Below are 16,544 nucleotides of genomic sequence, written 5' to 3'. Positions count from 1 at the left end.
ATCTCTGTACCTGCCCCGCCCCCCCCCCTTGGCAGCGATGTGGATTGGCTCCCTGGGGGGGTCCAGGGGCCAGACGCTCCTTTGTGCGCCGGGGGCTGGGTGGGATCTGGGCAGCGCTTCACACCAGAGCCCCCCTATTGTCACGGGGCTTTGGTAATTGCACCTGATTAGCACACGGCCGTGACGTCACGGGGAGTTTAAAACACAGGCCCAGCGGCGGGGTCAGGGGAAAGGACCAGAGCCTTGGACACGGAGAGTCCGCGGAGCCGGGACAGTGCCAGGACAGCTCCCGGACAGACAGCAGTGCCAGGACTGACCGCAGTGCCAGGACTGACAGCAGTACCAGGACAGACAGTTGTGCCAGGACAGACGGTAGTGCCAGGACAGACGGTAGTGCCAGGACAGAGGGCACCAGTGCAACAACACCCATCAAACAGCGCCCAGACCAGCAGAAGGGATTTTTGGAACTTTTTGGAAGTGGTTTCTCTTTCTCCCGGGACTGCAGAGGGCCTCCCCCCGCCGCCTGACCACCCCTGCACCCCGGATCCTGCACACCGGACTATGGCCCCCGGCACCAGAGCCCCCCTGTTTATCACCGCCGCCCTCCTCCTGCACTGCGCCCAGACCTGTGGAGCCATCCAGTGGCTGTAAGTCATGTATTCCAATACTAGAAGTTTTAGGGGGGCTGTGGGGCGCATGGCTGACGTTTGAGGAAACCGTGGAATTCTTGCAAAGGGATTGTTTATGTGTGTGTTTCTTTTTGGGGGGTGGGGGGAGCACGCGCTTCCTATAACACACTCTTTAGTTTTGTGTTCAGAACTTTTTTTAAACCCATCCCAGGAGTGTGCACCGAAATATTGTATCTATAGCTCGCTTCTGCTCTTGTTGTACTGGGGTCGCTGCCTAAGGGGCTCACCGTTCCCGTAAGAGGTTTTCAAGGGCCGGGACTGATAAACCGGACGTATTTCCTATCAGTGAAACAGATACACAAACAGGGGAATAAACCGCTTTACATCAGAGTACCCATGGGTTAACTGGCATTTGGAACAATAGGGCCCGACTCTATCGACACACAAGCGGTTTACCCAGCACTTAAAAAAGCGCTCTGGAATCTTATAGATAATCGCTTTATTTAGCAGGGACTAGGGGCTACTCCATTTTTAAGCTGATTTAAACCAGTGAGTCTCAAAATAGCCCTTTCAAAGGGTTTTGGGTGGACAGTGTGTGTAGGGGGTAAATCCCAATTCGTGTTGCTCTTTCTTAAGTGGGGGGTACCATGCTGAGAATTAAACCGGTTTAATTCTTCAGTGTGAGCACAGTAAAAAAAGGCCAGGGTTGGAGTCCAGTTCCGGTTTCGTGAAAAAATATTTGTTTTCAGCAGTTCTCAGACACCAAGGCCTACTTAACCATAAATCGCTTTCTATAACTCTCATTTGGCCGTGTGCGCCTCGAGTCGAAGTTATTGAGGGCGCCTACGCTACTTAGTACATGTGTGTTTTAAGCGCTGTATTCCCCAATCACTTATGTGAGGGCAGTTTATTTTCTGTGTCTCTGATAGTTCTATATAGCGCTGCTAGATTCTGGCGGGCTGCAGAGCGCTGTACACCAAGCGGTCTACCTTACTATGTGGACAAAAGCTGAGGGGGGTGGGGGAGGGGGTGCCGGGCTGGTGTGATAAATTAGCATTCCTCTCCACACAGGGCGAGCAGATAGTTCCCAGAAGAGGCTGTCTGAGCGCCTTCCCTCTGAAAGGGAAGGTGTGTTTTGTTTTTGTTTTTTTGTGTGTGTGTGGGGGGGGGGGGGGGGGTACATTTGCAGACATAGAGAGATGCGCACAGCCCCTAAATAAACCTGTTCATGCCAGTGATGACAGACGGCCCACTTCCACTATCCCTTAAGTATCCACCTCTGCACTTTACCACTAGAAGAGGCATTCCATTATGTAGGCGCTACACGTGTATGGAGTACGCTGGCACAATCACACTGGCCTCTGCCCAGCCGAGGGACACCTGTCACGCTTGGAAAGTGACACAAATAGCTCCGTCTTTAAACAGAAGCAGTGCGATCAGTTCCTGCCTTTCCTGGTCTGCAGGAACAGTTACTGCGGTTCTGCACGCCTGCCTCTCCTGCAGGAGTCTACCTTTTCTTTTCTGTAAACCTCCAAAGCCCGGGGCTGGTAGATGTATGTATGGCACTGCCCTACAGCAGAGAGGGTGTTATGTGTTAAGAGTTCAATCAATAAGTGTGTTGTGCCCATCCGGTACATGTCTTGGGAGCTGCAGACTGCGCACAGCCCCCTCCAGTCCTCAGCCCTCCCTTGTGCAGCCTGGACACAGCTCCCCTCCAGGCCTCAGGCCTCCCTTGTGCAGCCTGGACACAGCTCCCCCCAGGACTCGTCTCTCCCTTGTGAAGCCTGCACACATCTCCCCTCCAGGCTGCACACAGCTCCCCCCAGGCCTCCGCCCTCCCTTGTGCAGCCTGGACACAGCTCCCCTCCAGGACTCGTCTCTCCCTTGTGAAGCCTGCACACAGCTCCCCTCCAGGCTGCACACATCTCCCCCCAGGCCTCCGCCCTCCCTTGTGCAGCCTGGACACAGCTCCCCTGCAGGACTCGTCTCTCCCTTGTGAAGCCTGCACACAGCTCCCCTCCAGGCTGCACACAACTCCCTCCAGGCCTCAGCCCTCCCTTGTGCAGCCTGGACACAGCTCCTTCCAGGCCTCAGCCCTCCCTTGTGCAGCCTGCACACAGCTCCCTCCAGGCCTCGCCCCTCCCTTGTGCAGCCTGGACACAGCACCCTCCAGGCCCCGACCCTCCCTTGTGCAGCCTGCACACAGCTCCTTCCAGGCCTCAGCCCTCCCTTGTGCAGCCTGGACACAGCTCCCCTCCAGGCCTCGGCCCTCCCTTGTGCAGCCTGGACACAGCTCCCCTCCAGGCATCATCTCTCCCTTGTGCAGCCTGGACACAGCTCCCTCCAGGCCTCAGCCCTCCCTTGTGCAGCCTGGACACAGCTCCCCTCCAGGCCTCAGCCCTCCCTTGTGCAGCCTGGACACAGCTCCCCTCCAGCTGTCACATGCCTCGGCCCTCACAGCGCTGCCTGCCTCCCAGCTGGCTTCTGCCCGCTTCCCAGCCGGGTTCTGCTGGCCTCTTTGTCACCGAGAGGCCACTGCATGGCCCTGATTAGCTTAGAATGTGCCCCCCGCCCCCAGGCCTCCCACCCCTCTGAGCACTTATTAATAGGAGCACAAAGCCGAGCCCGTGCAGGGCCCGCTGCAGTCACACGTGTGTGTCGCGATATATCACCACCACGGGGATTTATGGCCAGTTGGACCTTGGGGAGAGGAAGGGGGCTGTGTGTCTGGGTGGGGTGGGCCTGCCTGGTCCAGGGGCTGGCGGTGCTGTGTGTACTGTCCCCTCACTGGCTCCCACCAGCAGGTACTGGGCAGTGACCCCCCCCCCCCCCCAACCAGCCATGACTGAAGTGTTCAGCGTCTGTTGCTAGCCTGGCACTTTCACAGAACTTGGAATAGTCAGCACAGCTACCTAATTCAACGGTGCTCATTGTATCTACTTCAGAAGGATGAACGGACTGGGTGGCCGTGCTTGGATCTGGCACATTGAGATTGAAAGCAGATCACTGTAGCGGGAGCATTGACCAACTGAGCTGTCTTACTTATTTTATTTTAAAATGCTGCCTATAAAATTGTCCAGGCCCCCAGTTTTCTGTTACATAAGAGCTGTGCCCTGGGGGTGGGAGTCCTGAGTGGGGTGGGTCTGGTTGCAAACGCAAGAGCACGTCGATGAACCCTGGGTCTAAGGCAGATGACCAGTCCCGCCTTGGCTTGGCTCCCTGTACACCAGGGACACCTCCTGGAGCCCTGTTGAGTTTTCCACTCTATACGCAAAATATTATAGTTTTTGTGTTTTTTTCCGACGTGTTGTTGATTGGGCATGTCAGGAGCTTGTAATGTCTTTCTGGGAATTTTTCCAGTGAAAATTAGAAATGTGCATTTTTACAAACCGGAAAACTACAGCGAGTCCGAATCACTACATTGAATTTCCCTTATTCCTTGAACCCTTCGCAGTGGGCGCTCAACCCACTGAGCTGTTTTACCAGTTTAGTTGCATTATAAGATGCTATTTTTAGGTAGTGCACCGATAACTCGCTATCCCTTGCAGCGGTATGTGTCTGTGGTTGTCTGTTGTCCGTTGAGAGTCATCCCTAGGGTCACCCCTACAAGACCAGGCCCAATAACATGACAGTTGTGTTCTGTGGAGTTTGTGTTTTCCTTGCAGTTGGTAACCTGTGCTCGTCTCCCCCCAGTGGCCTGACGGCGAATGGCAGCGCCGTGGGCTGGAATGAGAGCCAGCACTGCCGCCTGCTGGACGGGCTGCTCCCGGACCAGTACCAGCTCTGCAAACGCAACCTGGAGCTGATGCCCACCATCGTGCACGCCGCCGCCCAGACCAAGCTGGCCTGCCAGAGGACCTTCTCCGACATGAGGTGGAACTGCTCCTCCGTCCAGCTGGCCCCAGACTACGCCCCGGACCTCATGAAAGGTAGGTAGCCTTTGGCCCTCGCCGGCCACCATCCACCCCTCTTGGCATCACATCTGTTCATACATGCACATCTCACTGTGATATCACAGGGTGTGGTGCATGCACATTACAGGCACCGCAGGGGGTCACTAGGCCTTTACAAAAACCTCAAGTTATAGAATATATCACTCCCAAACCATACCATCACCTGATTTACAATAACTTTTAAAACTCAAAATAACCCTATAAATATCTTTCTAATCTGTATAACAGAAATAAGGCTCAGTTTTCAGTTTTTACTGATTTTTACAGATAAACACAGGCAGAAAACAATGTGCTTTCCTGTCTGTACTTATTTTTAAAGGTGGGAAAATACTGAAAATTGTGCTTTTTGTGAGTGACTTGCCATGCCGTATTTCCTGAATTCCAGGTCAATAGCTGCACAGACAGCTTGGGGAAGTAAAAACAGGATGAGAATTCCTTAAATATAGGCACATGTTAACGTATATATGAAGTATAATGATAACCTTTACTTCTGGGTATAATAATTTGTTATATTCGGTTGCATGATTTGCTAAAATGCGACGGGCATCAAAGTATGAGTGTATGTCATAAGTTAACAAAAAAGTGAAAATGTACCGTTTTACGACTCCATTTATCCTCAAAACACAAAATAAATATGGATAAACACCATCAAGATGGCCAAAGAATACATATGGATGAATACAGATTGGAATGTTAAAAAATAAATATCATAAAACCCGGCAGCCTTGAATATAAACTACCAATTACTAAGATTTTCAAAAATATTAACATGCTGTTTTTTCTTTTTTCCTTTTCCTAGGGACCAGGGAAGCCGCTTTTGTGTATGCGCTAGCCTCCGCCGCGGTCGGGCACTCCATCTCACGTGCTTGCGCAGCAGGGGAGCTGCCCACGTGCTCATGTGGACCTGTGCCCGCTGAGGTAGCAGGGCCCAACTTCAGGTGGGGCGGCTGTGGGGACAACCTGCGCTATGGCCTGCAGCTGGGGGCCGCCTTCGCAGACGCGCCCATGAAGTTCAGTAAATCTGGGACCCAGGCCACCAAGCTGATGAACCTTCATAACAATGCTGTGGGCAGACAGGTGAGTCAGCAACCTAAACACATTATGTGCCTTGGTCTGTGGTGGGTTCGCGGAAGGCAGAAATGTCTGTTCATTGGGCTGAGTTGAGAAATGTGTAGGTGAGGATGTAGTATCTGGTGGTGTTGGTGGTAGTGCTGTTGTTGGTAGTGTTGTTGGTGTTGTTAGTGGTGGTGATGTTTGTGGTAGTGCTGTTGTTGATAGTGGTGTTAGTGATGGTGGGGGTGTTGGTGGTGATGGTGATAGTATTGGTGGTAGTGGTGCGTTGGTGGTGGTGTTGGTGATGGTTTATTGGTGGTGGTGTTGTTAGTGGTGGTGATGTTTGTGGTAGTGCTATTGTTGATAGTGGTGTTAGTGTTGGTGGTGTTGGTGTTAATGGTGGTGGTGGCGGTGGTTGTGTTGGCGGTGGTTGTGTTGGTGGTGTTGGTGATGGTTTATTGGTGTTGGTGGTGGTGGTGTCAGTGGTGGTGGTGTTTGGTGGTAGTGCTGTTGTTGGTAGTGTTGTTGGTGTTGTTAGTGGTGATGATGTTTGTGGTAGTGCTGTTGTTGATAGTGGTGTTGGTGGTGTTGGTGATGGTTTATTGGTGGTGGTGTTGTTAGTGGTGGTGATGTTTGTGGTAGTGCTGTTGTTGATAGTGGTGTTAGTGTTGGTGGTGTTGGTGTTAATGGTGGTGGTGGCGGTGGTTGTGTTGGTGGTGGTAGTGGGGCGTTGGTGGTGGTGTTGGTTTATTGGTGGTGGTGTTGGTGGTGGTTTTGTTGGTGGTGGTGTTGTTGTTGGTTCGTTGTTGGGGGTGTGGCAGCAGTAATCTCAGCAGTGGTGGGGTGCTGTGTGTCTGGAGCATAGTACCGGTGTGTGGTGTGTATGTGCAGCAGTATATTGGTGAGTTAGTAGTGGGGAAGAGGATGGCTTCCCTGTGCATAAGAGGTTCCTCTCTGGAGAAGATGTCCACAGGCCACAGGTTAGAGTAGGGCCTGCCTCCTTTCTCTTTTATTTCATGTAGTTCAGAGGATCTCTGATCTCGTGGCGTAGAGCCTGGGGGCACGTCGCTGGTACCCATGGACGGTGGTGGTGGTGTTGGTGTCACAGATGTGACCCTTGTCTTGTCCTTAGCAACCCCTGGCACTGGCTATGCCACCTCTAGCCTCCGAGGTGGTAAATTCAGTGCCAGGAACACGGGGGCAGCTCGTCCTTATTGATGTCAGTTGGGCTCCACACTCTTTTGTTTCTGTCAATTTATTACACTTAATAGTGAATAACAATGATATAATTCACTATTAGTGTAATAAAAATGGAGTGCAATTAGCTGGAATATGCCCTCCCTGGCAGCTGAGCTAAGTGGCAAATGCTTTTAAATGTCGGCTGTGTGTGTGCTTGCTGGTGAGAGTGTGTGTATGTGAGAGTGTATGTAAGTGTAAATATGTGTGTATGTGTAAGTATGAGGGAAAGTGAGGTCAAAGGGCGTGTGGTCACTTCCGCTACCCCTGGTATTTTGGGGCACTGGCGTCCATGGTGGTGCCCCACAGTACACAGATCATGCTGAGTGAAAGATTTCCCCCTCAGATATGAAGCGCTCACAGACATCTTTCCTTGGCTCTCAGGTCCTGATCGACTCTCTGGAGACCAAATGCAAGTGCCACGGGGTCTCGGGCTCCTGCTCCGTCAAGACCTGCTGGAAGGGGCTGCAGGATCTCCGAGACATCTCAGAAGACCTCAAGTCCAAGTACCTCGCTGCCACCAAGGTCATCCACCGCCACATGGGCATCCGGAAGCAGCTGGTGCCCAAGGAGCTGGACATCCGGCCGGTGAGGGACGTGGAGCTCGTCTACATGGTCAGCTCCCCCGATTACTGCAACAAGAACCCCAAAGTGGGGTCCTACGGGACTCAAGACAGGTGAGGACCTCAGAGAGACATCAAGCGCCCGCCTTCGGTTGTGCGTCCTGCAGACCACGGGCTCTCTTCTGTACTCTTATCGGGGGGAGCTTAAGGATTTTGGGGGCCCCAGGGCCAAACGTATTTTGTGGGCCACTGTTCTGGACAGCTTTTCATTTATGATCTAGTTTCAGCTCTTTCACGCTCTCTTCGCCGGGTCACTGACAGTGCACAGGCACAATCAAATTCGAAATATTTTTTTAAAATATTGCAACACAACAGCAGCTCATTAATATTACTGCAAGTACTCTTTGACACCCTCCCATTATTCGTAACTCCTGTTTTGATCTCTAAAAGAAACTTTTTTTAATGGATGTTTCATGAAACATAAACACAAAGCAATGGCGCCACCTAGTGGTCAGATTGTTGTATTTCCTAACTCTACTCGCATCTCTGCTTTGTCTCTAAATTTTCCACCTAATATTTTACTAGATTTTAAATTCTGCTATTTCCAGTTGGGCTGCAGTAGTGAGGCTGGGCTCCCCCCCAATAATCTCTAACCGTGCCCCATCTCTCTTCCTCACCCTAGGCTCTGTAACAAGACGTCTGTGGGGAGCGACAGCTGCCACCTGATGTGCTGCGGACGAGGCTACAACGTCTTCGCGGAGACCGTGGTAGAGCGCTGCCAGTGCAAGTACCACTGGTGCTGCTACGTCACGTGCAAGAAGTGTGAGCGGACTGTGGAGCGCTACGTGTGCAAGTGAGGACCCCGCAACTGCATGGGGAAAGACCCCCATCGAACGGCAACACTTAGGAAAGCACATCCACCCTGGGACCCAGGAACACCACCTCCTTCACTGTTTACATACTGGACCGATCCTAGCTGCAGGCCCCGCCCTGGGCGGACGTGCTACTGCGCACAGGGCGCTGGAGCGGGCCGGAAAAATCACATTTCAGCCCCTTTCGCTTATTCGTCCACCCCCATCTTTGGAAAATAGACAATGCTATGACCTTTGGACCAACTTCGTGTGTTCTCACTCCCGCATCTCCAGCCGTTGACAAATCGTTTATCACTACAAGGGGTTGACACCCCCTGAGGATCAGTGAATGGTGCGGTCCGGTGTCTATTGACTGCTAGGGACTTTCAATGGGTGGGATTGATGGATGAGCAAATTAGGGGGGTGGGCAGAGAAAGTGACCTGCTGGAGGCCTGAATGGAAACAAAGCCTGGGAGGGGAGGGATGGCATGCCGGCCTGGCCTCAGCATGGGGAGTGGAGTCCCCCTCTTCACACCCTGTCTGAGCCACTGCAAACTTTCTGGAGCACCACTCTGGGGGGCAGTGCCCAGCTCCCCCTCATGGCCAGGGACCCTGTGTATTCGGTGCCCCTCAGGCCCAGTGCCCCCTGAGGCGGCCTGGTTGGGGACAGTTCTCTGATGATTAATTTAAACACGAGATATTAATGTTATTTAAGTAGCCGGGGGCTCTGGCCCCTGGGGGTGCACCGAGTGACCCCTGGCACGGGGCCTCAGGTGCGTGTACCTGTGCTCACAGCGCCACCTCTCGTCAGCACTGCGCCTGCGCACCTGCTGTAAGTAGGCCAAAACGACTTTTATCCTCCGTACTTGGGGCGCGGCTCCCCGATTAAAAAAAGAGACTCTTGACGGACATTCGTAAATATATATTTTTGTTCACTGTACAATGTTTTCTTGATTCATTAATTTATTTTTTGTAATAAATATATTTCACCTGTTGATGACTGAGGTTGTTCATTGGTCAGTAACTGATCGCTGCGCCTCAGCCCAGGGGCCGGGGCAGGATGAAGACCGCACTTGGGGTGCGCCGGACACTCAGCTTTTAGGGGTACGCTCTCATTCACACCTGGGGTGCTGCTGCATTACCACAGTCCCGGGAGCCCGTGATATGCAGGTCCTGGACCTGTAGAGAGAAGGAGTGACCTGGGGCGGGGCACGGAAAGGGAGGTGGAGAGGGGGGGGGGGGTGCAAGTCCAGGGTAGGCACTCGAATCCTAGCAGGCTTCCTAAATCTCACAGGCCCTCAGTAGCCCTGGCTAAACCGCGCTCTTTCTTCGAGGAGCCCCTATCTCTCCCTGTCTCTGTTTCTGTTTCTCTCTGTCTAATCTCTCTCTGTCTCTCCCTCTAGCTCTCTTTCTCTCTGTTTCTGTCTCCTATCTCTCTCTATCTCCCTCTCCCTAGCTCTTTCTCTCTTTAACTGTCTCTCTTTCTTTAGCTCTCTCTCTGTTTCTGTCTCCCTCTCTAGCTCTCTCTGTCTCTAGCTCTCTCGCTCTGTCTGTCTCTCCCTCTCACTCTCTGTGTCTAGCTCTCTCTCTTTCTCTCTCTCTCTGTATCTAGCTGTCTCGCTCTCTCTGTCTCCTATCTCTCGCTCTTTCTCTAGCTCTTTCTCCCTCTCTTTAGCTCTCTGTTTCTGTCTCCCTCTCTGTCTCTAGCTCTCTCACTCCGTCTGTCTCTCTCTCTCTCTCTGTCTCTCTCTCTCTCTCTCTCTGTGTGTCTCTCTCTTTCGGTCTCTATCTCTCTGTCTCTCTTTCCCCGTCTCTCTCTCTCTCTCTCTCTAGCTCTCTCACTCAGTCTGTCTCTCTCGCTCTCTAGGTCTCTCTCTTTATCTCTCTCTCTATCTTTCACTTTGTTTCTGTCTCCCTCTCTAGCTCTCTCTGGCTCTAGCTCTCTCGCTCTGTCTCTCTCTTTCTGCCTCTATCTCTCTGTCTCTCTTTCCCCCATCTCTCTGTCTCTCTTTCTCTCTCTGTCTCTAGCTCTCTCTGTTTCTTTCTCTCTCTGTCTCAAGCTCTCTCTCTCTGTATCTAGCTGTCTCGCTCTCTCTGTCTCTAGCTCTCTCTCTCTCTGTATCTAGCTGTCTCAAGCTCTCTCTCTCTGTCTCAAGCTCTCTCTCTCTGTATCTAGCTGTCTCGCTCTCTCTGTCTCTAGGTCTCTCCCTTTCTTTCTCTCTCTCTCTGTATCTAGATGTCTCGCTCTCTCTGTCTCTAGCGCTCTCTCTCTTTTCCTTGCACTCTTTCTGCAGTGTTCAGCCTCCACCTCCTTTTTCCATCCCTATCTCGTTACTCCCTCTCATGTTCTCTCTCCGCTTTCCCCGTCTCTCTCGTTCTCTCTCTCATTACATTTTCTAATAAGTATTTTCCTTTCTCCGTCTCTCTCTTTTGCCTCTTTCTTGCTGTCTCTCTCCTGCCTGTGTCTCGCCCTCCTCTTCGTCTCTTTCTCCATCTCCCTGTTTCCCTCCCCTTACTGGGCTCTACCCCTCCCTGCCCCTTTCTCATCTCCATTGAGTGCAAACGGAACGTTTCATAGGAGCCCCCCCCCTCACTACAGGCCCCCCCCCCCCCTCACTACAGGGCCCCTCCCGAGGCCTGGGCGGGTTCTAGTCATCAATAGTGCAGTGGTTGCAGTGCACCGGGGTGCAGCAGAGGCCTCTTGCACCCAAACGAGGGCGGATCTTTACTGCCCAACTGACGGTCAACCCTAGGGTCCACTTCCCTTCCTGGCAACGCCCCCCCCCCCCTTACCTCACTCCCTCCCGCACCCCTCCCCCCATCCACGGCCCTACAACCCTCTTACCCCTCTATGCAGCCTCCGATCCCCACCGCAAAGCACCCTCCACCCTTCCTGCCGTGTGCAGCCCCAGCTCCCCACCCCACCCCCCCTCAGACCCGTGTCCCCACCGCAAAGCACCATCCACCCTTCCTGCCGTGTGCAGCCCCAGCTCCCCACCCCACCCCCCCTCAGACCCGTGTCCCCACCGCAAAGCACCATCCACCCTTCCTGCCGTGTGCAGCCCCAGCTCCCCACCCCACCCCCCCTCAGACCCGTGTCCCCACCGCAAAGCACCATCCACCCTTCCTGCCGTGTGCAGCCCCAGCTCCCCACCCCATCCCCCTCAGACCCGTGTCCCCACCGCAAAGCACCATCCACCCTTCCTGCCGTGTGCAGCCCCAGCTCCCCACCCCCATCCCCCCTCAGACCCGTGTCCCCACCGCAAAGCACCATCCACCCTTCCTGCCGTGTGCAGCCCCAGCTCCCCACCCCATCCCCCTCAGACCCGTGTCCCCACCGCAAAGCACCATCCACCCTTCCTGCCGTGTGCAGCCCCAGCTCCCCACCCCACCCCCCCTCAGACCCGTGTCCCCACCGCAAAGCACCATCCACCCTTCCTGCCGTGTGCAGCCCCAGCTCCCCACCCCATCCCCCCTCAGACCCGTGTCCCCACCGCAAAGCACCATCCACCCTTCCTGCCGTGTGCAGCCCCAGCTCCCCACCCCACCCCCCCTCAGACCCGTGTCCCCACCGCAAAGCACCATCCACCCTTCCTGCCGTGTGCAGCCCCAGCTCCCCACCCCATCCCCCTCAGACCCGTGTCCCCACCGCAAAGCACCATCCACCCTTCCTGCCGTGTGCAGCCCCAGCTCCCCACCCCATCCCCCCTCAGACCCGTGTCCCCACCGCAAAGCACCATCCACCCTTCCTGCCGTGTGCAGCCCCAGCTCCCCACCCCATCCCCCTCAGACCCGTGTCCCCACCGCAAAGCACCATCCACCCTTCCTGCCGTGTGCAGCCCCAGCTCCCCACCCCATCCCCCTCAGACCCGTGTCCCCACCGCAAAGCACCTTCCACCCTTCCTGCCGTGTGCAGCCCCAGCTCCCCACCCCATCCCCCTCAGACCCGTGTCCCCACCGCAAAGCACCATCCACCCTTCCTGCCGTGTGCAGCCCCAGCTCCCCACCCCACCCCCCCTCAGACCCGTGTCCCCACCGCAAAGCACCATCCACCCTTCCTGCCGTGTGCAGCCCCAGCTCCCCACCCCATCCCCCTCAGACCCGTGTCCCCACCGCAAAGCACCTTCCACCCTTCCTGCCGTGTGCAGCCCCAGCTCCCCACCCCATCCCCCTCAGACCCGTGTCCCCACCGCAAAGCACCATCCACCCTTCCTGCCGTGTGCAGCCCCAGCTCCCCACCCCACCCCCCTCAGACCCGTGTCCCCACCGCAAAGCACCATCCACCCTTCCTGCCGTGTGCAGCCCCAGCTCCCCACCCCACCCCCCCTCAGACCCGTGTCCCCACCGCAAAGCACCATCCACCCTTCCTGCCGTGTGCAGCCCCAGCTCCCCACCCCATCCCCCCTCAGACCCGTGTCCCCACCGCAAAGCACCATCCACCCTTCCTGCCGTGTGCAGCCCCAGCTCCCCACCCCATCCCCCTCAGACCCGTGTCCCCACCGCAAAGCACCTTCCACCCTTCCTGCCGTGTGCAGCCCCAGCTCCCCACCCCACCCCCCCTCAGACCCGTGTCCCCACCGCAAAGCACCATCCACCCTTCCTGCCGTGTGCAGCCCCAGCTCCCCACCCCACCCCCCCTCAGACCCGTGTCCCCACCGCAAAGCACCATCCACCCTTCCTGCCGTGTGCAGCCCCAGCTCCCCACCCCATCCCCCCTCAGACCCGTGTCCCCACCGCAAAGCACCATCCACCCTTCCTGCCGTGTGCAGCCCCAGCTCCCCACCCCATCCCCCTCAGACCCGTGTCCCCACCGCAAAGCACCTTCCACCCTTCCTGCCGTGTGCAGCCCCAGCTCCCCACCCCATCCCCCTCAGACCCGTGTCCCCACCGCAAAGCACCATCCACCCTTCCTGCCGTGTGCAGCCCCAGCTCCCCACCCCACCCCCCTCAGACCCGTGTCCCCACCGCAAAGCACCATCCACCCTTCCTGCCGTGTGCAGCCCCAGCTCCCCACCCCACCCCCCCTCAGACCCGTGTCCCCACCGCAAAGCACCATCCACCCTTCCTGCCGTGTGCAGCCCCAGCTCCCCACCCCATCCCCCCTCAGACCCGTGTCCCCACCGCAAAGCACCATCCACCCTTCCTGCCGTGTGCAGCCCCAGCTCCCCACCCCATCCCCCTCAGACCCGTGTCCCCACCGCAAAGCACCTTCCACCCTTCCTGCCGTGTGCAGCCCCAGCTCCCCACCCCACCCCCCCTCAGACCCGTGTCCCCACCGCAAAGCACCATCCACCCTTCCTGCCGTGTGCAGCCCCAGCTCCCCACCCCACCCCCCCTCAGACCCGTGTCCCCACCGCAAAGCACCATCCACCCTTCCTGCCGTGTGCAGCCCCAGCTCCCCACCCCATCCCCCCTCAGACCCGTGTCTCCACCGCAAAGCACCATCCACCCTTCCTGCCGTGTGCAGCCCCAGCTCCCCACCCCACCCCCCCTCAGACCCGTGTCCCCACCGCAAAGCACCATCCACCCTTCCTGCCGTGTGCAGCCCCAGCTCCCCACCCCATCCCCCCTCAGACCCGTGTCCCCACCGCAAAGCACCATCCACCCTTCCTGCCGTGTGCAGCCCCAGCTCCCCACCCCACCCCCCCTCAGACCCGTGTCCCCACCGCAAAGCACCATCCACCCTTCCTGCCGTGTGCAGCCCCAGCTCCCCACCCCATCCCCCTCAGACCCGTGTCTCCACCGCAAAGCACCATCCACCCTTCCTGCCGTGTGCAGCCCCAGCTCCCCACCCCACCCCCCCTCAGACCCGTGTCCCCACCGCAAAGCACCATCCACCCTTCCTGCCGTGTGCAGCCCCAGCTCCCCACCCCATCCCCCCTCAGACCCGTGTCCCCACCGCAAAGCACCATCCACCCTTCCTGCCGTGTGCAGCCCCAGCTCCCCACCCCACCCCCCCTCAGACCCGTGTCCCCACCGCAAAGCACCATCCACCCTTCCTGCCGTGTGCAGCCCCAGCTCCCCACCCCATCCCCCTCAGACCCGTGTCCCCACCGCAAAGCACCTTCCACCCTTCCTGCCGTGTGCAGCCCCAGCTCCCCACCCCATCCCCCTCAGACCCGTGTCCCCACCGCAAAGCACCATCCACCCTTCCTGCCGTGTGCAGCCCCAGCTCCCCACCCCACCCCCCCTCAGACCCGTGTCCCCACCGCAAAGCACCATCCACCCTTCCTGCCGTGTGCAGCCCCAGCTCCCCACCCCATCCCCCTCAGACCCGTGTCCCCACCGCAAAGCACCTTCCACCCTTCCTGCCGTGTGCAGCCCCAGCTCCCCACCCCATCCCCCTCAGACCCGTGTCCCCACCGCAAAGCACCATCCACCCTTCCTGCCGTGTGCAGCCCCAGCTCCCCACCCCACCCCCCTCAGACCCGTGTCCCCACCGCAAAGCACCATCCACCCTTCCTGCCGTGTGCAGCCCCAGCTCCCCACCCCACCCCCCCTCAGACCCGTGTCCCCACCGCAAAGCACCATCCACCCTTCCTGCCGTGTGCAGCCCCAGCTCCCCACCCCATCCCCCCTCAGACCCGTGTCCCCACCGCAAAGCACCATCCACCCTTCCTGCCGTGTGCAGCCCCAGCTCCCCACCCCATCCCCCTCAGACCCGTGTCCCCACCGCAAAGCACCTTCCACCCTTCCTGCCGTGTGCAGCCCCAGCTCCCCACCCCACCCCCCCTCAGACCCGTGTCCCCACCGCAAAGCACCATCCACCCTTCCTGCCGTGTGCAGCCCCAGCTCCCCACCCCACCCCCCCTCAGACCCGTGTCCCCACCGCAAAGCACCATCCACCCTTCCTGCCGTGTGCAGCCCCAGCTCCCCACCCCATCCCCCCTCAGACCCGTGTCCCCACCGCAAAGCACCATCCACCCTTCCTGCCGTGTGCAGCCCCAGCTCCCCACCCCATCCCCCCTCAGACCCGTGTCCCCACCGCAAAGCACCATCCACCCTTCCTGCCGTGTGCAGCCCCAGCTCCCCACCCCACCCCCCCTCAGACCCGTGTCCCCACCGCAAAGCACCATCCACCCTTCCTGCCGTGTGCAGCCCCAGCTCCCCACCCCATCCCCCTCAGACCCGTGTCCCCACCGCAAAGCACCATCCACCCTTCCTGCCGTGTGCAGCCCCAGCTCCCCACCCCATCCCCCCTCAGACCCGTGTCCCCACCGCAAAGCACCATCCACCCTTCCTGCCGTGTGCAGCCCCAGCTCCCCACCCCATCCCCCCTCAGACCCGTGTCCCCACCGCAAAGCACCATCCACCCTTCCTGCCGTGTGCAGCCCCAGCTCCCCACCCCATCCCCCTCAGACCCGTGTCCCCACCGCAAAGCACCATCCACCCTTCCTGCCGTGTGCAGCCCCAGCTCCCCACCCCATCCCCCCTCAGACCCGTGTCCCCACCGCAAAGCACCATCCACCCTTCCTGCCGTGTGCAGCCCCAGCTCCCCACCCCACCCCCCCTCAGACCCGTGTCCCCACCGCAAAGCACCATCCACCCTTCCTGCCGTGTGCAGCCCCAGCTCCCCACCCCATCCCCCCTCAGACCCGTGTCCCCACCGCAAAGCACCATCCACCCTTCCTGCCGTGTGCAGCCCCAGCTCCCCACCCCATCCCCCCTCAGACCCCTGTCCCCACCGCAAAGCACCATCCACCCTTCCTGCCGTGTGCAGCCCCAGCTCCCCACCCCACCCCCCCTCAGACCCGTGTCCCCACCGCAAAGCACCATCCACCCTTCCTGCCGTGTGCAGCCCCAGCTCCCCACCCCATCCCCCTCAGACCCGTGTCCCCACCGCAAAGCACCTTCCACCCTTCCTGCCGTGTGCAGCCCCAGCTCCCCACCCCATCCCCCTCAGACCCGTGTCCCCACCGCAAAGCACCATCCACCCTTCCTGCCGTGTGCAGCCCCAGCTCCCCACCCCATCCCCCTCAGACCCGTGTCCCCACCGCAAAGCACCTTCCACCCTTCCTGCCGTGTGCAGCCCCAGCTCCCCACCCCATCCCCCTCAGACCCGTGCCCTCCGACTGCCTGTGCCAGCCAGTGGTGCAAGTGATAACAAAGCATGCGACGTGTGATCCTGAGCAAACATGGGGCGGGGTCAGAGTAAGATCATAACTAAAAAGAAAAACATACTTTATAACGACATTGTGGAACTTTTACCTAGAAACAACGGCTGTAGCACAACATTCAATAGAAAATAACTGCGGGTCA

General features: G+C 57.9%; 1 protein-coding gene across 1 annotated transcript; it reads left to right on the top strand.

Moving 5' to 3' along the window:
- Positions 1-212: 212 nt before the first annotated feature.
- On the top strand, positions 213-9,280 carry LOC138261182 (protein Wnt-11b-like). Its single transcript, XM_069209904.1, has 5 exons — positions 213-647; positions 4,323-4,558; positions 5,382-5,659; positions 7,256-7,548; positions 8,117-9,280. The coding sequence occupies exons 1-5, from the start codon at positions 562-564 to the stop codon at positions 8,289-8,291; spliced, it is 1,068 nt and encodes a 355-aa protein (XP_069066005.1). The 5' UTR covers positions 213-561; the 3' UTR covers positions 8,292-9,280.
- The last annotated feature ends 7,264 nt before the right edge of the window (positions 9,281-16,544 follow it).

The sequence above is a fragment of the Pleurodeles waltl genome, chromosome 2_1 (genome assembly GCF_031143425.1).
Source record: "Pleurodeles waltl isolate 20211129_DDA chromosome 2_1, aPleWal1.hap1.20221129, whole genome shotgun sequence".
Lineage (NCBI taxonomy): Eukaryota > Metazoa > Chordata > Amphibia > Caudata > Salamandridae > Pleurodeles > Pleurodeles waltl.
The sequence above is the reverse complement of the archived record's forward strand: the minus strand, read 5'-3'. Positions and strand labels throughout refer to the sequence as shown.